This window comes from Pagrus pagrus (assembly GCF_965226575.1).
Source record: "Pagrus pagrus genome assembly, chromosome: 16".
NCBI lineage: Eukaryota > Metazoa > Chordata > Actinopteri > Spariformes > Sparidae > Pagrus > Pagrus pagrus.
In genome coordinates, this window is record NC_140200.1 from 12,709,280 (window position 1) to 12,726,960 (window position 17,681).

Below are 17,681 nucleotides of genomic sequence, written 5' to 3' on the forward strand. Positions count from 1 at the left end.
GCCTCCTTAAGCTTGTTGCCATGGATACGAGGCTCATGTTTATGGACTGAGGGCTTTTTACTTTATTTTATTTTTCCACTTTCTTTCTCCACTGATTTTCTTTTTAACCATGGACTTAAAAATGCACCTAGAAATTGTAGGTTTAATTAAAGATCCCAACTTTCATGTTGCCAAATGTGTTGCCGAGGTAAACCGTTCATTTCTGTCTTTTGTTTCATGTATTTGACACGTTTTCACCGGGATGTTAACACTTTTGACTATGCACAACAGGGACTAAAACAGAAGTTTCCTGAGGCATTCGTGGATCCAAAAATTCAACCGCTACTCGAATTTGACTGGCACACCTACCTGTGTAACAAGAAAAGGGTAAGTCATCAGATTATACTTGTTTTGAAATCCTCCAGCTGTCCTGGAAATTATTTATTATCAAACCTTCTTTTCATGTATGAATAGAGAGCTGTGATGCGATCTGAGGCTCTGCACAGTGTTTTATATTCTCCACCAGTGTTGGAAGGAGATTCATCATAGAAAAGGCAGTGAGACTGCAAAGTTATAGCCTCTTAAAGGCCCTTCACACCCATGTTTTCACAATCATTGGTGCTGAGCAGACTTTTGCTGGGCGCTATGCTTTCAAACACACACTCTTTTTGTACAAAAAAAAGAGCAATAAAGGTATAGATATATAATTTGTGATATCCTTGCAACTTAATTCAACAAACTATTGGGGCAGAACATGGATGTCAATCAAACAAATGCCCACACAGTATTGAGCAGTGGTCTTATCAGGCAAAATAAATAAAAACAAGTATAAGCAGTAAAAGTAGAAAAGTACAACTAAAGTATCAAGTAAAATACTCATTAGGAAGCCGAATGGAGCATGGTAAGATTATGCTACTCCCAGTTATGTTATTATATTATAGTTATGAAATTATTAAGGATGTATTTCTGTGTATAGCACAGAAGCATTCAAACGTAAGTAGTTGAAGTACGGATACATTTAATTAACTTGTAACTTGTATTTCATAAATTATCATGTTTTTTATTAGTATTATTTTAATCTGTTAAAATAATTTGTGAGTAAACCTTTCAAATGAACACAGTCGGGTAAAGAGTACGATATTTGCCTCTTAGATTCAATACAGTAAAAGCGTAAAGTAACATAAAAGTAAGTACAAGAACATCTAATAAACAGTACTTTGATCAATATACTTACTTTCAAATGTTGTTCTACATTGACTTGCTCATTTGAAATGACTTGTGAAATTTCAGCAGGTGAATGATATGGCAAATAATAATAATAATAATAATGATAATAATAATAATAAACATTATTGATATAGCACCTTTTTAAGACACAGATACAAAGGGCTTTACATTAAAACAGCTGAATAAACACAAAGCGACAAAAAATTGGCAAGCTAAAAGCCATGACAATGAAACAGAAAGAGAGTAACACAGAATGTTGTGAAGCCAAAAAAAAAACTTGATTTAAAAGACAAAACTGAGTCTGCAGCATCTACACAGCAAAATACGACTGTAGTTTGATGTGATGGTTATTCTGAAATGCTGAATCACAAAACATTTGTCGTCCAACTCGTCCAATGTTGTGATTCAAGGAGCTGCGTGGCGAAGTGTGGCAGTACTCCAGCAGCCTGATGTGCTTTCTGAACGGCATCCTCCTCGGTAATGAGAAAGATCTCGCCAGCTGGGCCAAGAGTCAGTGGAGCTTCACTTTCACTCGGCCGGAGGCTTTCTACATGGCTCTAACTGAGGACTACTATGCCAAACACCTCCAGAAAACTGGGGCAAGTCACAGTCACATAAATAACAATTATAGGTTAAACATATGGATGTAGGGGAAGTTAATTTTCTGCTTGTGGTGGGTATCATACTACATAGTCATAACGTATTTAGAACATAATTGGATTATCAATTACATGCAACTTTTTACTTTTTTGAAATGAATGTCTAGGAAGCTTTTAGTTAAAGTGATCAGTGGCTCTTCTAGCTGAATATTAATCTGTAAAATATGGCATTTATTAAATTTATTATCCTTGAACGTCTCTCTGTCTTGTCATTATAGCATCAGTTTGTCTTCATGGACATTGACATAGCAGGCGAGGCAGCAGGGAGGTTATTGTTTGAGGTGAGGAAACTCTGACACATGAAGAACAAATTCATGTTTTTCTACTTTTCTACCTTATAGAAATGATTTAAATTGCTGATATAAGAAAAGCATGTAAACAAGACACATTGTTCTCCCTTTCCTCAGCTGTTCTCAGATGTTTGTCCAAAGACGTCAAAGAACTTCGAGGCACTGTGCTCAGGCGAGCAAGGTCTGTCGCAGAGCGGCCTCCCACTTTGCTACAAGGGCTCTGTGTTTCATCGCGTGGTGCCCGACGGCTGGGTGCAAGGTGGAGGTATGTCACTAGTCCACAGTAGCATTTATTTGGTTTTCACATACAAATAAAAACAGTGCAGTTAATTCTAAATACATCTCCACATGGGACACATACATGCTACTTGTGAAGATGGGAAATGTATGAATAAATGATCAATGTAGGGATTTGAAACTAGCTACAGTACATCTGGGAATGGGTTATGGTTGAGGGTTGAGGGTTGAGGTTGGATTACAGTTGAATGAAATCATTTTTTGAGCGTATCTGACTCATCTTTTTCCAGTAAGTGAAATAAGCAGTGGACATCTCGAACTTCCTCCACAGTTACTTCCACATAACTGTCTACTAACTGTTAAGCCCAGTGCTTCTTCAGATTATGAAATCACCCTGAGTAATCAACACATTATTGTGAAATTAAGCAAGAGAATTAAATATACTGTGGTCTACTTGCATTGTATCTGTCGTCTTTCAATTTTTCAGATATTTCTCCAAAAAGAAAAGGTGATGGAGGGGAGTCAATCTATGGACCAACTTTTGAAGGTATGACACATATAAACAGTCCAAGACATCGACAGTATTACCACAAGATTGCACTCTGCATGCTCTGTATATTAGTGAAATGTACTTCTCCTGTCTGTAACATATGTACCTTCTCCTTTTAGATGAGAGCTTTGCCGTGTCCCACTCTAAACGGGGCACTCTAGGAATGGCCAATAAGGGTCCCCACAGCAATGGATCCCAGTTCTACATCACCCTGCAGCCAACACGCTGGATGGACAGGACCTACGTGGCCTTTGGGTTTGTATCACTAATTCCAGTTCCCAATTCTGCATAATCTCATTTTTCTTATACAGTTTTGCTCAAACCTAATGTTTTTGTTTTCCTTTCTAGTCAAGTGGTTGAGGGTGTCGACGTCCTCAGGAGATTAGAAGAGGCGCCGACTTGCAATGAAAGACCAAAATATGAATGTAAAGTTACAGATTGTGGAGTGTTTCAGATTTAATGTCTTTCCCAATATTTCTTCAATGTTTTTTATGTAATAAAATAATCACAAGGTTTATGAAGTAATTTTCTCATGGTTAATTATCTTGTAATCTCGGGGGAAATATGTGCTAATGACACAAATAACTTGTGATCTTGAGAAAACAAATAAAATTTCACTTGTTAAAATGATAAAAATAATATCATTGACCGATGACCATTTAGGGCTTCCATATGTTTTTAATGAGCATGACTCAGATAGAAAAAAAAATTATGCCTTTGCAAGGGTTTCCACATCAATTAAGATGTATGTTAGAGATATATTATTATACTCTTGTATTGGTTTCTTTGTATTTTTTGTTTCAAGTTACATGTTATGAGACATTTGATAAATTAATAATGTCTACATTTAGTTTCAAAATGATTTAAGTAAGGTTTAATTGCATATTTATTTATTTATTGAGACATTTAGTTATTATATTTTCTTTGTTGGATTTGTGGGCTCAGTCCTCCATATTTACAAAGAGGATAGAAAAACCTGCACCTGTATATGTTTTGACGTCACATAGAAATAGCCTGTTAATCAGACTGAAATGCCATTTTACGTCACTTTAATAATTTATTTTTTTATGAACAAATTGGAGTTGATACAGAGGAAACACAGGAAGCTCCTGATATAATTTCTCTTTGTGATTTTATGTCAAGCGCTAACCAAGTTGAATGGTGCTTCGGGGGGGCCATCGTACATTTGTGCCCTGGGGCCCTCTAGCGACTCAATCCGGCCATGCTAAATGATGAGAGGTTATTTTTAGCGTATTAATATTCAGTGTGTCTCGTCACAGGTGCACTACCTTTTCCTATCAGGTGTTTTTTTTTTTTTAGCTTCGTCACAGGTGTCTCGACCGAGCAGACGGGAAACCCAGCACTTTGTGAAAGACAATTCAGAAGAAGCCTCTGTCTTTCTTGCGTTTGACGTCCCCGCAGCTCACGCACACTTGGGTTTTTCTCACCCCTCCCAGTGAAAAGTGCCACATGACCTGTCAAATAGGAAGTGAGGAGCCACCGAGCAGCAACAGCAGCATCGACCAGACGCGCAAGACGGGAGGAAGCCGTGAAGTCGTTCTCGACGTTTCTCCGCAGATACTATTTCACCGTCGAGCAGATTGGAGCAATAAGTTGTCCGCAGCCATGTACTTGAAGGTGGTGTTTCTCGCTGTAGTTGTAGCTGCGTTTGGCGCAGCAGCCGCAACAGACTCAGGTAAGTTTGCGACCTCCCGTTGCCGAGCTAGCGGCTAGCTAACCTACAGCCTGCCGTGTACCTCCTCAGTTAGCTCGGTCAAGACACCCCCAGTTAGCTGGTTTTTAATCTGTCTGTACGCGTCTGTTTTTGGTCAGTTTCGTGTCTCACGTCTTAGTTTGATAGCTGTCACTCGTTTTTGTTTGTGTTTACGAACAATAAATGTTCAGAATATCCTTTTGGCAACTTGTCAGTGTCACGTCCACGCTGGCCAGTGCGACTCAAGTTGTCAGCTAGCTAAACGCTTTAGCCTGCTAGCGAGCTATGTGACCTGAAATTAAATCAGAAATGTGTGACTGTAATATCTCTGTCCTAATGTGACTTACGAGAGGTGTAAGCAGGAACAGGACTGGTCTGTCTGATCCAGTTGATCAGGTACCAGAGACCAGATCAGCTTGTTATGCAACACCCTCCTTTGCCTCTCTGTTGTGTCACATTTTAAGATTCATAACATTGTAATGCCCTGCTTTGCCTGTATGTACTCACTTATTTGACATCGTTAGACCCTTTTTTAGCTGCACCATTTTACAGCAAACATCTGCGGAGCTACAGTTTCATTTTCAGTCACATGCAGGAAGTTACTATTATTAAAAACTGCCATGACTAAATCTGAGTTATCGCTTCTTTTGCAGATGGATGTCCTGGCCATGAGACATGTGATGGATGTGGAGCCCTTGTGGACTGCCAGTGGCTTAATTGCTCATGTGAGTATCTGTCCTAAATGTGTGGCAGGTTGTGGAGCGCGATGCACAGATTGGTCTTTGTGTGTCCTAAATTGTCCAGACAGCTGAACCGATGGGACACATGATGCCTGGGTATGGAGAGAATGTATGGCAGTGGATGCTGACTTTTAGATGATGTCATACCTTAATCGTAATCATCTGGCAACACTAACGTAACACTCTGGATCTGGACTGGTTCGTGCCTTAGATTGCATCGACTCTGTAGTATTACTCACCACAGTGAATTTGCTGTATAGGACTGATGAAGCCAGGAATCAAAGCTTTGAAGTGAATGTCCACACTTTCCTTCTGATCGGGGTTTTGCGGCCGTTTGTCCACATCTCTGTATCAGCATTCTGTAATTTCATTACGTTAATGGGAATATCTGTCTTAACAACTTGAGTTCTCCAAATATGAGCAATGTCCCTGACTTCTGCACTACAGAGGAAATGTGGAGAAATGTGCTGCAATTGTGTTTTTCAACCTAATTTGGAAATCTGCTGGTTGTGATTAGAAATGTGCATCACTCAGTAAAAAGGAGTTTCCAGAACAGAACTGCATGACTGATTGCTTCCTGAGTTGACCAATGGCTTCCCATTCACCGCAGTCGTGTTTTTTGTCGTTTAGAAGAAGAGCTGGTTGTTTTCGTGTTTTTATCGGTGACAGGAAATGAGGTTACAGTTTTATGGGTAAAGCACAGATCAGTCGGCACAATCTTGTATCTGAAAATCGCAGGTTTGTCACACAGTTTGAAAGCACACTTCTGGCTAAATGTTTATGAGGTAGAGGCAACAGTAACCCTCTGGCCAAAAACTGAACCTTGAAAAAAAAAGAAATCCTCATGAGTAATGTGATTATTGACCATATCACCCTCGAGGGCCCTACTCCAAAGCTGGCCTGAGTTCAGTATGTGCAGTGAGGCACACGCAGGTCTCTAGTGATTGTGAAGAAGATGAACAGGAGAGGAAGCGAGGGGATGTGTGGCAGGAAGCCTGCAATATCCTCACAGAAGGAAGGAGGGGATAAAGGCACGAGTGAGAGGAAAGAGTGTGCAGATAGGATGGAAGATAAGTTTCATTTGCCTTGTTGCTCTCATAATATATGTGCCTCGGGCGCAGTTCAGATCGAGTGTATAGTGTGATCTCTGTGGTCTTACATTTCAGTTGTTATTAGGCTCTGGGAATGGAAGATACGGTATCTTGTGTGTAATCTGAACCCTGTTACTCGCTGGACTAGCAATCAGAGCTGCAACGATTACTCAATAGTCATTACTCACCAACTATATCGATAATTGATTCATCTGTGTGAATAATTTTTAAGAGAGAAAATCTAAATGTGAGTAGTTTCTGGTTTGTTTACTCCTCTATGACAGTTACAGAACATCTTTGGGTTGTGGACAAAACACCTGAGGACGTCATCTTGTGCTTTGGAAAACACTGATAGACATTTTTCACCATTTTATTGAGAAAACAATTAACAGATTAATCTAAAATGATTATAAGTTTTAGTTGCAGCTCTATCTAGCATTTACAAAATCAGCAAGCATTGCTTCACTTTAGTAGGACAGGCACAGGTGTGTTACCTCTCAAGGGAACTGACCTGTTTGACAACTTAAGCAATGAGAAGCTTTGACTGTCTAGGAGAGGCTGTGTAGAGATTTAGTGATCCCACACCCTCTGTCTGCTTTGTCTTTGAATGTTAAATGGCCCTGTAGTGATACATTTCTTAATGATTTATTAACTGGTTGAAAAGGAGAGGTGGGATGACAGTTGTTTAACTCTCTTCGTTAAGCAGTAGGAGACAATATCATTCCCCGAGGGAGAAACACATGCAGGTTTACAATTACACTAAGTGCACAACTGCACATGAGGAAATAACAACCCTCCACCCACACTAAAAAACTCAATATTAAGAATATGAAGATCTGTTCTCTGATTGAGTTTGTAGTAATTTTGCTTTTGTTTAGTTTGGAGAATTTCTTCCAAAAAAAATTACTCAAACTGTTTAATCGATTATCTAAATAGTTGATAACTAATCAATTAACCATTGCGGTTCTAATTCTTTCCCCATATCATGTGACGTTAGTGTAAACAAGGTAATGACTCATAGCTAACGGCTTCAGGGAGGTCTGGCTGTTTTTTATCTTGTTCTTGTTGGAAAAAGTGTCTCTTCTACCCTGACTTCTGACACCAGAACAAACAACTTACATCAGCCTGCTACAGTACACGACATAATGGGAAAGCACTACCGTGCTTAACAGTACTGACTGTTTAATCGCATACCAACTACGCCAGGAGCTACAACCTTTCACAAACTCAAGAATGGATCACCTATTTGGTATGAAATCAGCAAAAACCAGAAAGGTCAGCTCTGGCCGGTTGAGAAAGCATAACCACACTGCTGCAGCAAGCTAACGCCTACCACATTGTCATTACCAGATTTATCTTCGGTTTAGGGATTTTGTGTAAACAAGGCTTTGGCGTCAGAGGCACATTTCCCTGCAGCCCAGTGTTTAAATGCTCAAAAACTTTACACGTGTACATGCAAGCTCTGAAGGGCCCAAAAGAACAGGTTGTAGTCTGTGACAAAGCTTGTTGAGAAGTCTTAACCAAGAGGTTGTTTCTGTTGCTTTCATTCACGCCTCTGGCTTGAAGAAGCTCTGGATAAAGCTTGTGGTGCTGATTATGTCACTGTCTTGAAAAAGAGTGAGAGTCAGTCCTAATGTTCACAGCTGCCTGCGAGATAACAGCCCTCTGGCCTGCTGGAGAGTGTAAAAACCCTCCTCCCACATGGTCCGACATACGTGGATTGTGGTGTCAGATCGCACAAAGAGTGTGAGAAATAAGCTGCCAACACTTCAGAAATGATTTTCACTTAGATATAACTACATCACAGTTAGAAAGGCAGTGAGTCATTAAGTTTCCAGCTTTAGAGAGTCTTACTTTCTGCATTTTAAAATGTATGACGCAACTTATTTTTTGTGCTCATGTTGCTTCCTGATTCATCGTGTAATGTAGCAGGATAGACATTAATAAAACTGAGGGAGAATGCACAGTGACCTCGATAGACACCTGACAGAAAAGCTACCAAACACCACAAAACCCTGGCTTTAATAACAACCACGTAATTGAATCATTCTCAAGTCCGGGCTCCACAAACTAATAATTAGGACAGCCATTTGCTAGTTGCTTGCACTGAAGGCTAGCGCACAGAGATGCATAACCTGATACAAGGACCACAAAATACATCCCTGTGAGCTGTGGAAAATGCATCACAGACCCGTTGTGACTCATTTTTGACCCTATTTGGAGAAAGCCAAAATATGCTTCCAACAATGTCTGCAGCCAGTTAAAGTTGTTTTATCTGTAAATTATGAGGAGCCATCTGAGAGGAGTCATAAGGTCCTGTTTCTGTGGATTATACTGTATTATGACGAACAAGGAAGGTGTAGGAAGGCATTTTACAGCCCCAGGTGCACTACATTGAGCTGACGTTGTTCCCTTTATGATGTTCCTGTATTCCCAGAAGGTAATGACGTCATATGCTCATAGTAACAGATTCTCGAGCGATTCTTATCAACACCCACAAAGAGGTCAGCGGCCATTAACGGCCTTCCCTGTCACTATATGTCACCATTATTGAAGCCTTGTTGGAAATGCACGCTCCACTTGAGAAGTTAAGTTTCTCGACCTGTAAAACAGCATTCCAGATGACTAAGACAAGTATAGGCGAAGTGACCATTCTGGATATTTGTATACCATCACTACTAATTACTGTATTCATGTCCAGTAAGTTTCAAGTTGGATCCAAATAAATCAAAGAATATTTCAGCTGCTGTCATGAAATAAGTGAGGGTTTTAGTTTGTAACATGTATGAAAGTTGTGAAAATGCCCATTATAGTTTCCCAAAGACAATGGTGTGTCTTTGCCAGATAAAAAGCAATTAGAAAAATGATCCAAAACTCAAAATATCAAGACGCATGAACTTTTAGGGGGGGATTTTTGCGTAATAGAATTAGTCATTTGGTCAATCCTTTATCAGAATAGTTGCAGATTAATCGCCTGTCGGTCTATAAATCAACCAATCATGTCAGGTGTATTACATACGCAATACATTATTAATTATCAAAACTTGACCCACATTCAAAAAAGTATGAAACAAATATACCCAATATATCAAATCATTTCCTGTACATATCTGGCCAACAGTGCTGAACAACAGCAGTAGAGTGAATATCGTCTAACTGGGTGTGAAAAGAATCTATAGTCACAAGGTGCTGTCAGTTGTGACTCATGGTTTCCTCACTGACGCAGGCAGAGATTAACCATTGAAAAGACACACAACACAAATTAATTTCTTTGTTTGTTGTTTAACTTGTTTAACATCATCTTGCTGTAGTTGATAATGTCCGTGAATTAGTAAAGCAATATTTGTGAGGCAACTAAAACTTCACTGCTATGCCACGTGTGTATCTTGACTTCTTGGCAAGTATTTTGGACAGGCAAGACTTCGTGGTGGGGTTAAAGTCCCTCTCTGTATCTGTAAATTAGTAATCCAACTTTACAATTACGAGAATACACCTAGACGATCAAACTGTGACTCAGCAAGCTGAACATAAAAAACAAATAGAGCAGTGGTAGAATGAAACTATGTAAATTTACACAAGTACAATTTTATGGTACTTAAAGGTACTTAGTGGTTAAAGGTATACTGTACTATATTTCAGAGGGATATGCATTTATTTGGCATTTTTATCCAAATTATTATTAAACTATCAAACTGTGTATACAGTTTATTACATGATAACACATTAGTAATATAATCCTGTAGTAACACTCACAGGGACCCTTCTGTTGCTCTGCACTTTTATTCAAGTAACACAACTTAAAGGAGTATTGTTGTATTGCTACTTTTACCACAGTACATGGTCTGAATAATCATTAAGTTCCTTGTTTTGTTTTTTTCTCAGTGAGCTATAAATGAATGATGTGTGCAGTCATGATCTTATGTTGATAGACGAAGTGCTGATGCAGTGAAAATTAAAATCAAAACAGGTTTCAGTCATGCTCAAATTCAAAAAACAAGTGTCATTTGATGGGGGCAGCAGGATGAAAAGAGCGCCATCCTCCAAACAGCAGGATGTGGGCTTGTGTGAGCAGCAGCTCTGACCTTCCTGTGGCGGAGATAAGAAAAGAGAATTGCCCCACTGCATATCATGTTGCTTAACTATTTGTGTGCACAAAAAAAAGAGAGAGAGATCATCAGATGCAGCCGTGTGATACGCAGAGTTTTGCACATGCACAGCATGATGTTGGTGATTACTTGACGACTTCTTGGTGAATTCAGTGATTCAGTGATAACTATTACTCAGTCGTCAGATCAAAATAACTCTGGATTGAGCTAAAATGAATGAAATGAAGTGCTTTTGCTCTGGTTAACATACAACACAGAATCTTGCTAAACTTAATTCATATGAAGTATAATCATGTGTTTAATTCATGATTCTTTTGTCTCTTTCAGCAACTGTTGGCTGTCACAACATGACTCTCATGGCAGAAAACAGCACCTGCATCAATGTTAGCTGCTCCGGTAAGTCTAGTGGTTCAAAATATCAGACTGGTAATTAACATTTTTTATTAACATTTTTTATTAACATATTCTTCTAATTCTGCAGATTCTGTTTGGGTCTAGTTATGCTTTAACTAAGGTGTCGGTTAATAATCAGTCTCAGCACTTTGGCTCTGTCTCCCATCTGTTGTCTGTGTCCAGAAGTCTTGGCTAGATGTAAAGCATAATTTTCACCTGCCTAAGGGAAATCACAATCACAAAAAAAAAAACCCCAAAAAACTTTCTTGTTGTGTGGTGTCTCTTGCTTTCCTCCTTTCATCTTGTCTTGGTGTTGGTTCCCTGTCCAGTTGGCCCCAGTCCAACCCCAGCTACTACTCCCTCTGTGACTGCTCCCCCTCCCACTACAGCCGCCCCTGTTGTCACCACTGCCTCTAACAGCACAGGTAATCTGTCCTCTGCTACTTTCTGCTGTAGTCTGTGTTGTCCAGTATATAAGGTTTCGTATAAGGTGAGGAATTTAGTGAAATCAAACCCTCTTTCTGATAATACTTATTGTCTGCCATTTTTGAGCTATAGTATTTACTTCTGTAACTGCCTCTCTATATAGTAGTTCTCACTATTAGTGGCGGGTTCCACCATTCCCTGGATTGAGATTGCCTTCGTATGCACAAGGGATTCACAGGAAACGATGCAGCATGTATCCAGTGTTAATGTTTTAATTTCATCTCAATGATAATAGCCTCATTGTTTACATCTTATCAGAGCTGTATTGGGTTACTGCTTCAGCTGCTAGATTAAAAGACTCCAGGCCCAATCACATTAAGATTTGTTGCTACAGGCATGGTTGCTTTAAAAATACCTTGGAAAAATATGCCAAGCAGAAACAACATGGTGCACCTTTCAGGTAAAAAAGGAGCTTACGCCTGGTGTGAAACAGGATGGTAGTCACAGGAAAAGTAAGCTGGTTATAGTCACATCTTGTAGGTGCAAGGTTATAAAGAGCACCTGCTCACTTCCTCCATGCTGCAGAAGTTTAATAAAGACATTTCAATCCTCATCAGGTCAAGACAGTCTGACCTGATGAGGATTCAAGTGTGATTGAAAGGTTGTCTTAAATAAACTTCTGTGGCGTGGAGTAATTGCGTAAAGTGTTACCGTCATTCCAAGTAGTCGTCACAGGAAACACAATGTAATTGTCATCACTATTCATACTAACTGTGATTTTTTAAAATCAAAAATGTGGCTAAAAAACAAGACAGCAGTCATTTTCAGCAGTTTTCGTCAGTTTTTTACTTTTGGAAAGGGAGTAATGGAACGGGGGAGCAGCCACAGTGAGCTGTTAGATGAAGAGTTAAAGACAGCAGGCATGGACACAAACTTTATTGTTCCCTGCTGTTGTGTGGAAAACTACTCGCCTGCCGGTAAGAGTGAAATCAGATCGGTTGCCATTATTATTTTCAGTGAGCACAGAGAATTCACCAATGAATGTGAAAGCAGCCCTCTAGTGTCAAACTCTGCACATACATCATTCTACACAGTGAAGCTCAAACACCCAGCTGTAGGAATAAGAACAAAAACAAATTTTTGTCTTTAAGAATGAAAATTAAACAGCTTAAATACCTTTTAAGTCAAATGGTTCATAGGCTAATGGATGTGTTCTTACTGTGACCCTAAGGAAATGCAACCGTTATTCCCACTGTTGCCCCCACTCCGAGTGGTAACGTTTCCACCGCCACGGCTCCATCCTCTACCACAAGTAAGTGGCAGAGTCTGACATTGTGATAAAGCAGGACCGTTTTTAAATCTGTCTTGTTATGTACATAAACAAGAATAACTCCAATGTCTGCATTTTCCCTTGCCTTGTCTTTTATCACAGCTGGAACAAGTGCAAGTACCACACCAGTTTCCCCCTCTCCTGACCCTCACAAGAACACCTTCGACGCTGCGAGCTTCATCGGTGGGATAGTGCTGGTGCTGGGCCTGCAGGCAGTGATCTTCTTCCTCTACAAATTCTGCAAGTCCAAGGACCGCAACTACCACACCCTTTGAAGCAGCCACACTTTTTGAACCACAGCACTCGACCTATCCCCACCAACTAGAACCTTCCAGAGAAGACTCCCCACTCGGCACGCACTCCTCACGACGGACTCAAACAGTGTTTTCAAGCAGGTTTTCTAGATCTTTGATGTTTGTGCCATTTGCGGTTTAGCTCTGCCATCTGTATTGAGTCACTAATGCAGACCTGTATGTATGATAGTTCACATCACAGTAACTTGAACTCACTCACAGATCTCCAGTGATATGACATTCAAGCCTTGAGTTTGAGGATTACATCATCTGGTTGCTACTCCCACCTCCTGCCATTAGTCATTCTGCAAAGACCATTTCCAGCAAATTGTGGGGGGTTGGTGTGATTTACCAGCCCTTTCCTTCTGATTTGTCAATTAAATACACCACATGAGACTTAAAGAATTACTCATGTATACAAAGAAGCTTTTTTGGGAGTAGTGCAGCTGCAAACTGGAAGTATTTACATCATATTTTTTGGTCTCGATTTGGAAACACTGTTTGAGTTCACAGCTATTCTTAAACGTGACGACTGCAATGATTCAGTATTGCTTTTAGCCTATTGAATCGTGGGCAGGTTCCTTCTCCCCCGTGCAGCTCTATCGTGTATATGCGTTCAAAGATTATGTAAAAGAGGCGGGGTTAATTAGAGTACGAGGGAATAAAAGCAACACCCAATCATCTCATGTCAGACCCAAACAATAGTGATCCCTCTCTGGTCTTATTTTGGGTGTCTCCCTTGGTATTTAGGAGTGCTGTTCATGTTCTGCTGTTGCCATCCCTGGGGAAGTCTTTCACCCAATACTAGTTATAAAAAATCTCAAAAACCAACTGCCAGTAGAGCAGCTCAATGCAATAAATCATGTATCAAGCTCATCTCCCATCCTTGAATCTTAAAACATACCCACTCCATTTGCTAACGTTGAGCTGGCCCTAGTCACAAGGGCCTGTGGGTCAAAATGACAGATTGTAGATTATTTTCAGAAATATGAATAATTCATTCGTTTTATTAATGTAGATAATATAGAAAATGGAGAGATAAAGAAAACGGAATGCACCTTCTTGATGTGGACAGTGATCGCAGTGAAGTGCCTTTAATGTCCAGTATGACTTAAAGAGAGAGACGGAAGAGGATTTTCTTTCGATTGAGGCCCGAGTGTTATCGTTAGTTTATGTTTCTAAAAAGGAAACGGTATCGCGGTGCTGATATTGGTGAGAACAGTAGTATCCCAGCTGGACTGAAGAGCCTTTTATTGTCAGAGAATACAGTAGATAGTTGTCACTCGAGGGCCTTAATCAGTCAAGGTTGAAGTTTTTTCCCTATACGTTGAGGACTATATTCAGTGCATGAAATGGTCTTCTGTTCTTTGTGAATGAATAATTTAAAGGTGCTCTTCCTTTTGTAGCACCCAATACTGCTCCTGAATTTCTTCCAACCTAAGTATTTATGTTTCTGAACTCGGTTGTAAACTGTGTTGGATTTTGAAACATGAAAAAAATGAGGTAGCAGGAAATTTTGGACCGCTGTTGGATGCTATAAATCTGGGAGTGTACCTGAAGGAAAAGGCAAAAAATATTGTTTAAAGGTGCAATATGTAAGAATAAGCTCCTGTTGAGTTTGTACGCCAAACAAATGGAAGGCAGAATGCTGCCAAGTGGAGCTGCAGTTAGCTAGTTAGCTCAGTTAGTGTGCTAGCAGTCCAGACTGGTAGCTTGGAGCAATGTGAGCGTGTTGTTATAGCACAGGAGCCTTGGACCGCTGGAAGGAGGAGGTTTTCGGGGCCCAGAATGGAGGGTAACCCCAAAACATAACTTGAGAAATGTTATTCTTCACCATCCGTTAATATTTTTTTGTTATTTTTTGATTGTATTTTTAATCAAAAATTCTTACATATTGCACCTTTTTTAAAATCATGAGTATTGGAGCGAGTGCATTGAGGTAAAAATGTTGGACTGTTTGAGTGCTGGTTTGGTTAATTAAATGAGCATTGCACATCTGATTTCTGACGTTGCCATGTAAACGAGAGGATTGTGAATGAAGTGCAGAACTGCAACAACAAGTGGCCGTGCTAGAGCTCATGTGAATTTCTCTAATTAGCTTGCTGCTAACTGTGTGATTTCCCCCCTTTTTTCCCTCCTGTACATAGCCATGTCCTGTTTTTGTTTATCTTTGCGGTTTCAACTTGAGGAAAGGCTAAATGAAGGAGTGTTTATCAGTACATTTTTGCTCGTAGCGGCTTGTCAGTGTCGAGAATGTTTTGTTAAATGCCTTTTGTTTTTCTTTATTGCATGCTGGATGCTTGGAGTTGTGATTTTTCCTCCCACTGCATACGCTCTTATTAAGGATTTAGACCCACTTAAAAACCACTTGATTATTTTTGATTAGCTCATATGCTAGCTGAAAGAATGCCTTGAAACAAGTGTGCATTAAGCCAAAGTCCTCAGTTTTTGGCATGGAAATTGAGCATTGCACTGACAAGCTTTGTTTTGTAACTTTTGTCTTTGTAAATGTTTCATGATTCAGCCAAAAAAAATCAGAAGCTTGTATAAATACTCAGTCTTGAATAGTATTAGATCATGGATGACTAGTCACCTTGTTTTGTATGACCACGAACAGTAAGAAATACATGAGTGCAGATTTTTGTTTTGGCTTTCATGATTTGACATTTGATGACATGTTTTCTGCTGCTCACCATCAACACGCCTTTTAACCTAGTCACCTGGTGGCATTAGGCTACAGCCCAAAGACCCCAACTATGGCGAGTAGGCTACAGAGTTTTGCCTTAGCTGCACCCATTTGTGCATTTCTCTGCATGTGGAGAGCCATCGCCCCTAAATTTAGAGAAATATTTCAGTTTGATTCACAGTTGTTGTATGCCATGCTGCGTAACCACTGAGTCCAGTCTGCTTTCCGCATGGTAGCTGCATTCCTTAAGAACACGGCATCACATGTTGGCGTCGCGGTGTGTCCAAACACCTCTGGTATCCATGGATGCCAATAGATGTCCATTGTGTTGCCTCTCTGCAGCTTCCCTCTACAAGTTTCTAACTCAGTCTGTGCACCTTTTAAGGAAAAGTGCCTTATTCAGTTCAATATCCATATATATAGTTGTAGTTTGTAAAAAAAATAATATGCCACACCTATTAAACATCAATGGGACTCAGCACTTTCAGACCCCTGTGAAGTGGTTTTCTGTGTTGTATTCTGCTTAAATGTCTGTTCTGTCACGCTCAGCCTTAACTTCTTGATCAAATCCACACAGCATTTGCTAGTGACAAGTTGTCCGGACTGCTTTTGCATTTGTTAGATGTGTCATTTACTTAATGTCTGGCATTTCAGTAGCATTTAAAAGGTAACTCCACCAATTTTACACATTAAAGTGTGTTCACAGGTGTTGAAGATTGCTGCCTCATATGTGTGAAAACGGTAGTATGAAGCCTTTTGTGGCTCTAGAGGAAGCTGCATGTAATCTCTAAATTGCCTTCAGTGATATCACTCAGTGACTAAGTTGAATTACGGGTAATGTAGCCCCTGAGTGACACCACTGGAGGCAATTTATCAGATTACATGCAGCTTCCTCTGGAGCCGCAAAAGGCTTTATACTGCTTTTTTGTGCAGTAGTACTTCCCAAGACCTGTAAACACTTTAATGTATAAAATTGTGAGTTAAGTCCCTACATTCTAACCAATCACACACTAGAATTGTAGGTGTTTAAATGCTACTAAAATGGCTATAACCAGATAATGAATGTGATTAGTTTTCAGCTAGATGAAGCCTGCTTGTAGCCCGGACAACTTCTCACCAGCCTTCTATAATAAATAACTTACCGGCAATGTTGTAACCACAGCCACAGACCTTTATTCTTCTCTGTTGCAACATTTCCTCCCTAATGCAAATTGTCACACGATAACTTGATGTTCACCTGGGTTGTAATTTTCAATTGTTGCATTGAATGACCTGTTTTCTGTCCACTAGTATTTTAAATTCAATCCAAATTTTCTCAATCATGGAGGGCTCTCCTATCTGTTTTCAGCCTCGCGGTGTTCAATTACAAGAGCGATGAGTAAAGAGCTTTGTTGAATCCTCCTTTGCCTTGTTGCTTTATTGCTATGTGCACACTGCAGTGCCATATCTTCTACCTTAGGTGTTAGAGCCCAACAATCTTGTAGGTACGATTTCTTTGGCTTTGCACCCACACAGCCATAAGTAGACATTTGCAGGTGCCACAATGCCCCTTTGAAATGTTTTGTGCTTATTTTGTGCCCTTTCTTTTCTTCTCAAACCTTTTATTTTGTGCCTTGTTTTTTCTAGTGTCGCCTTTAGTTTCACAATGTAAAACCAATAAAGTTTGAATATTGTTAAACAAATCACTGTTTCACCCTCATTTGACAACAGTGTCAACTTTCCTGAAGTGGGTCATTTACATGATAAATCACAAGTGGGACGATGATACACAGCCAGGTCTCAGTGCGTGGCTCCATGGTTACAATTGAGCGGCTGGTTGCCCGGACAACAAAAGAGATCGAGTTCAGGCTTTGCTTTGTCTCGCCCTCTGTGTGTGCAGCTAATGCAAGGTCAACAAGTTCTGTTGAATAGGAGAAATTGACAGCAAAGCAGGATCGAACAGTTTAATCAAATCATATTT

General features: G+C 39.9%; 2 protein-coding genes across 3 annotated transcripts; both read left to right on the forward strand.

The window, feature by feature from the left end:
- Nucleotides 1-18: 18 nt before the first annotated feature.
- Nucleotides 19-3,457, forward strand: ppil6 (peptidylprolyl isomerase (cyclophilin)-like 6). Its single transcript, XM_084378085.1, has 8 exons — nucleotides 19-187; nucleotides 271-366; nucleotides 1,617-1,805; nucleotides 2,084-2,146; nucleotides 2,273-2,420; nucleotides 2,880-2,939; nucleotides 3,062-3,197; nucleotides 3,291-3,457. Exons 1-8 carry the CDS (start codon nucleotides 110-112, stop codon nucleotides 3,400-3,402), a joined length of 882 nt encoding a protein of 293 aa, XP_084234211.1. The 5' UTR covers nucleotides 19-109; the 3' UTR covers nucleotides 3,403-3,457.
- Nucleotides 3,458-4,292: 835 nt separating this feature from the next.
- On the forward strand, nucleotides 4,293-17,420 carry cd164 (CD164 molecule, sialomucin). Of its 2 annotated transcripts, XM_084378397.1 has the most exons (6): nucleotides 4,298-4,638; nucleotides 5,310-5,381; nucleotides 10,921-10,989; nucleotides 11,316-11,411; nucleotides 12,644-12,724; nucleotides 12,845-17,420. In XM_084378397.1, exons 1-6 carry the CDS (start codon nucleotides 4,413-4,415, stop codon nucleotides 13,015-13,017), a joined length of 717 nt encoding a protein of 238 aa, XP_084234523.1. In that variant the 5' UTR covers nucleotides 4,298-4,412; the 3' UTR covers nucleotides 13,018-17,420. The 2 variants fall into 2 exon arrangements, with proteins under 2 accessions (XP_084234524.1, XP_084234523.1); XM_084378398.1 differs by lacking the exon at nucleotides 11,316-11,411 and having other exon boundaries at nucleotides 4,293-4,638.
- Nucleotides 17,421-17,681: the final 261 nt, after the last annotated feature.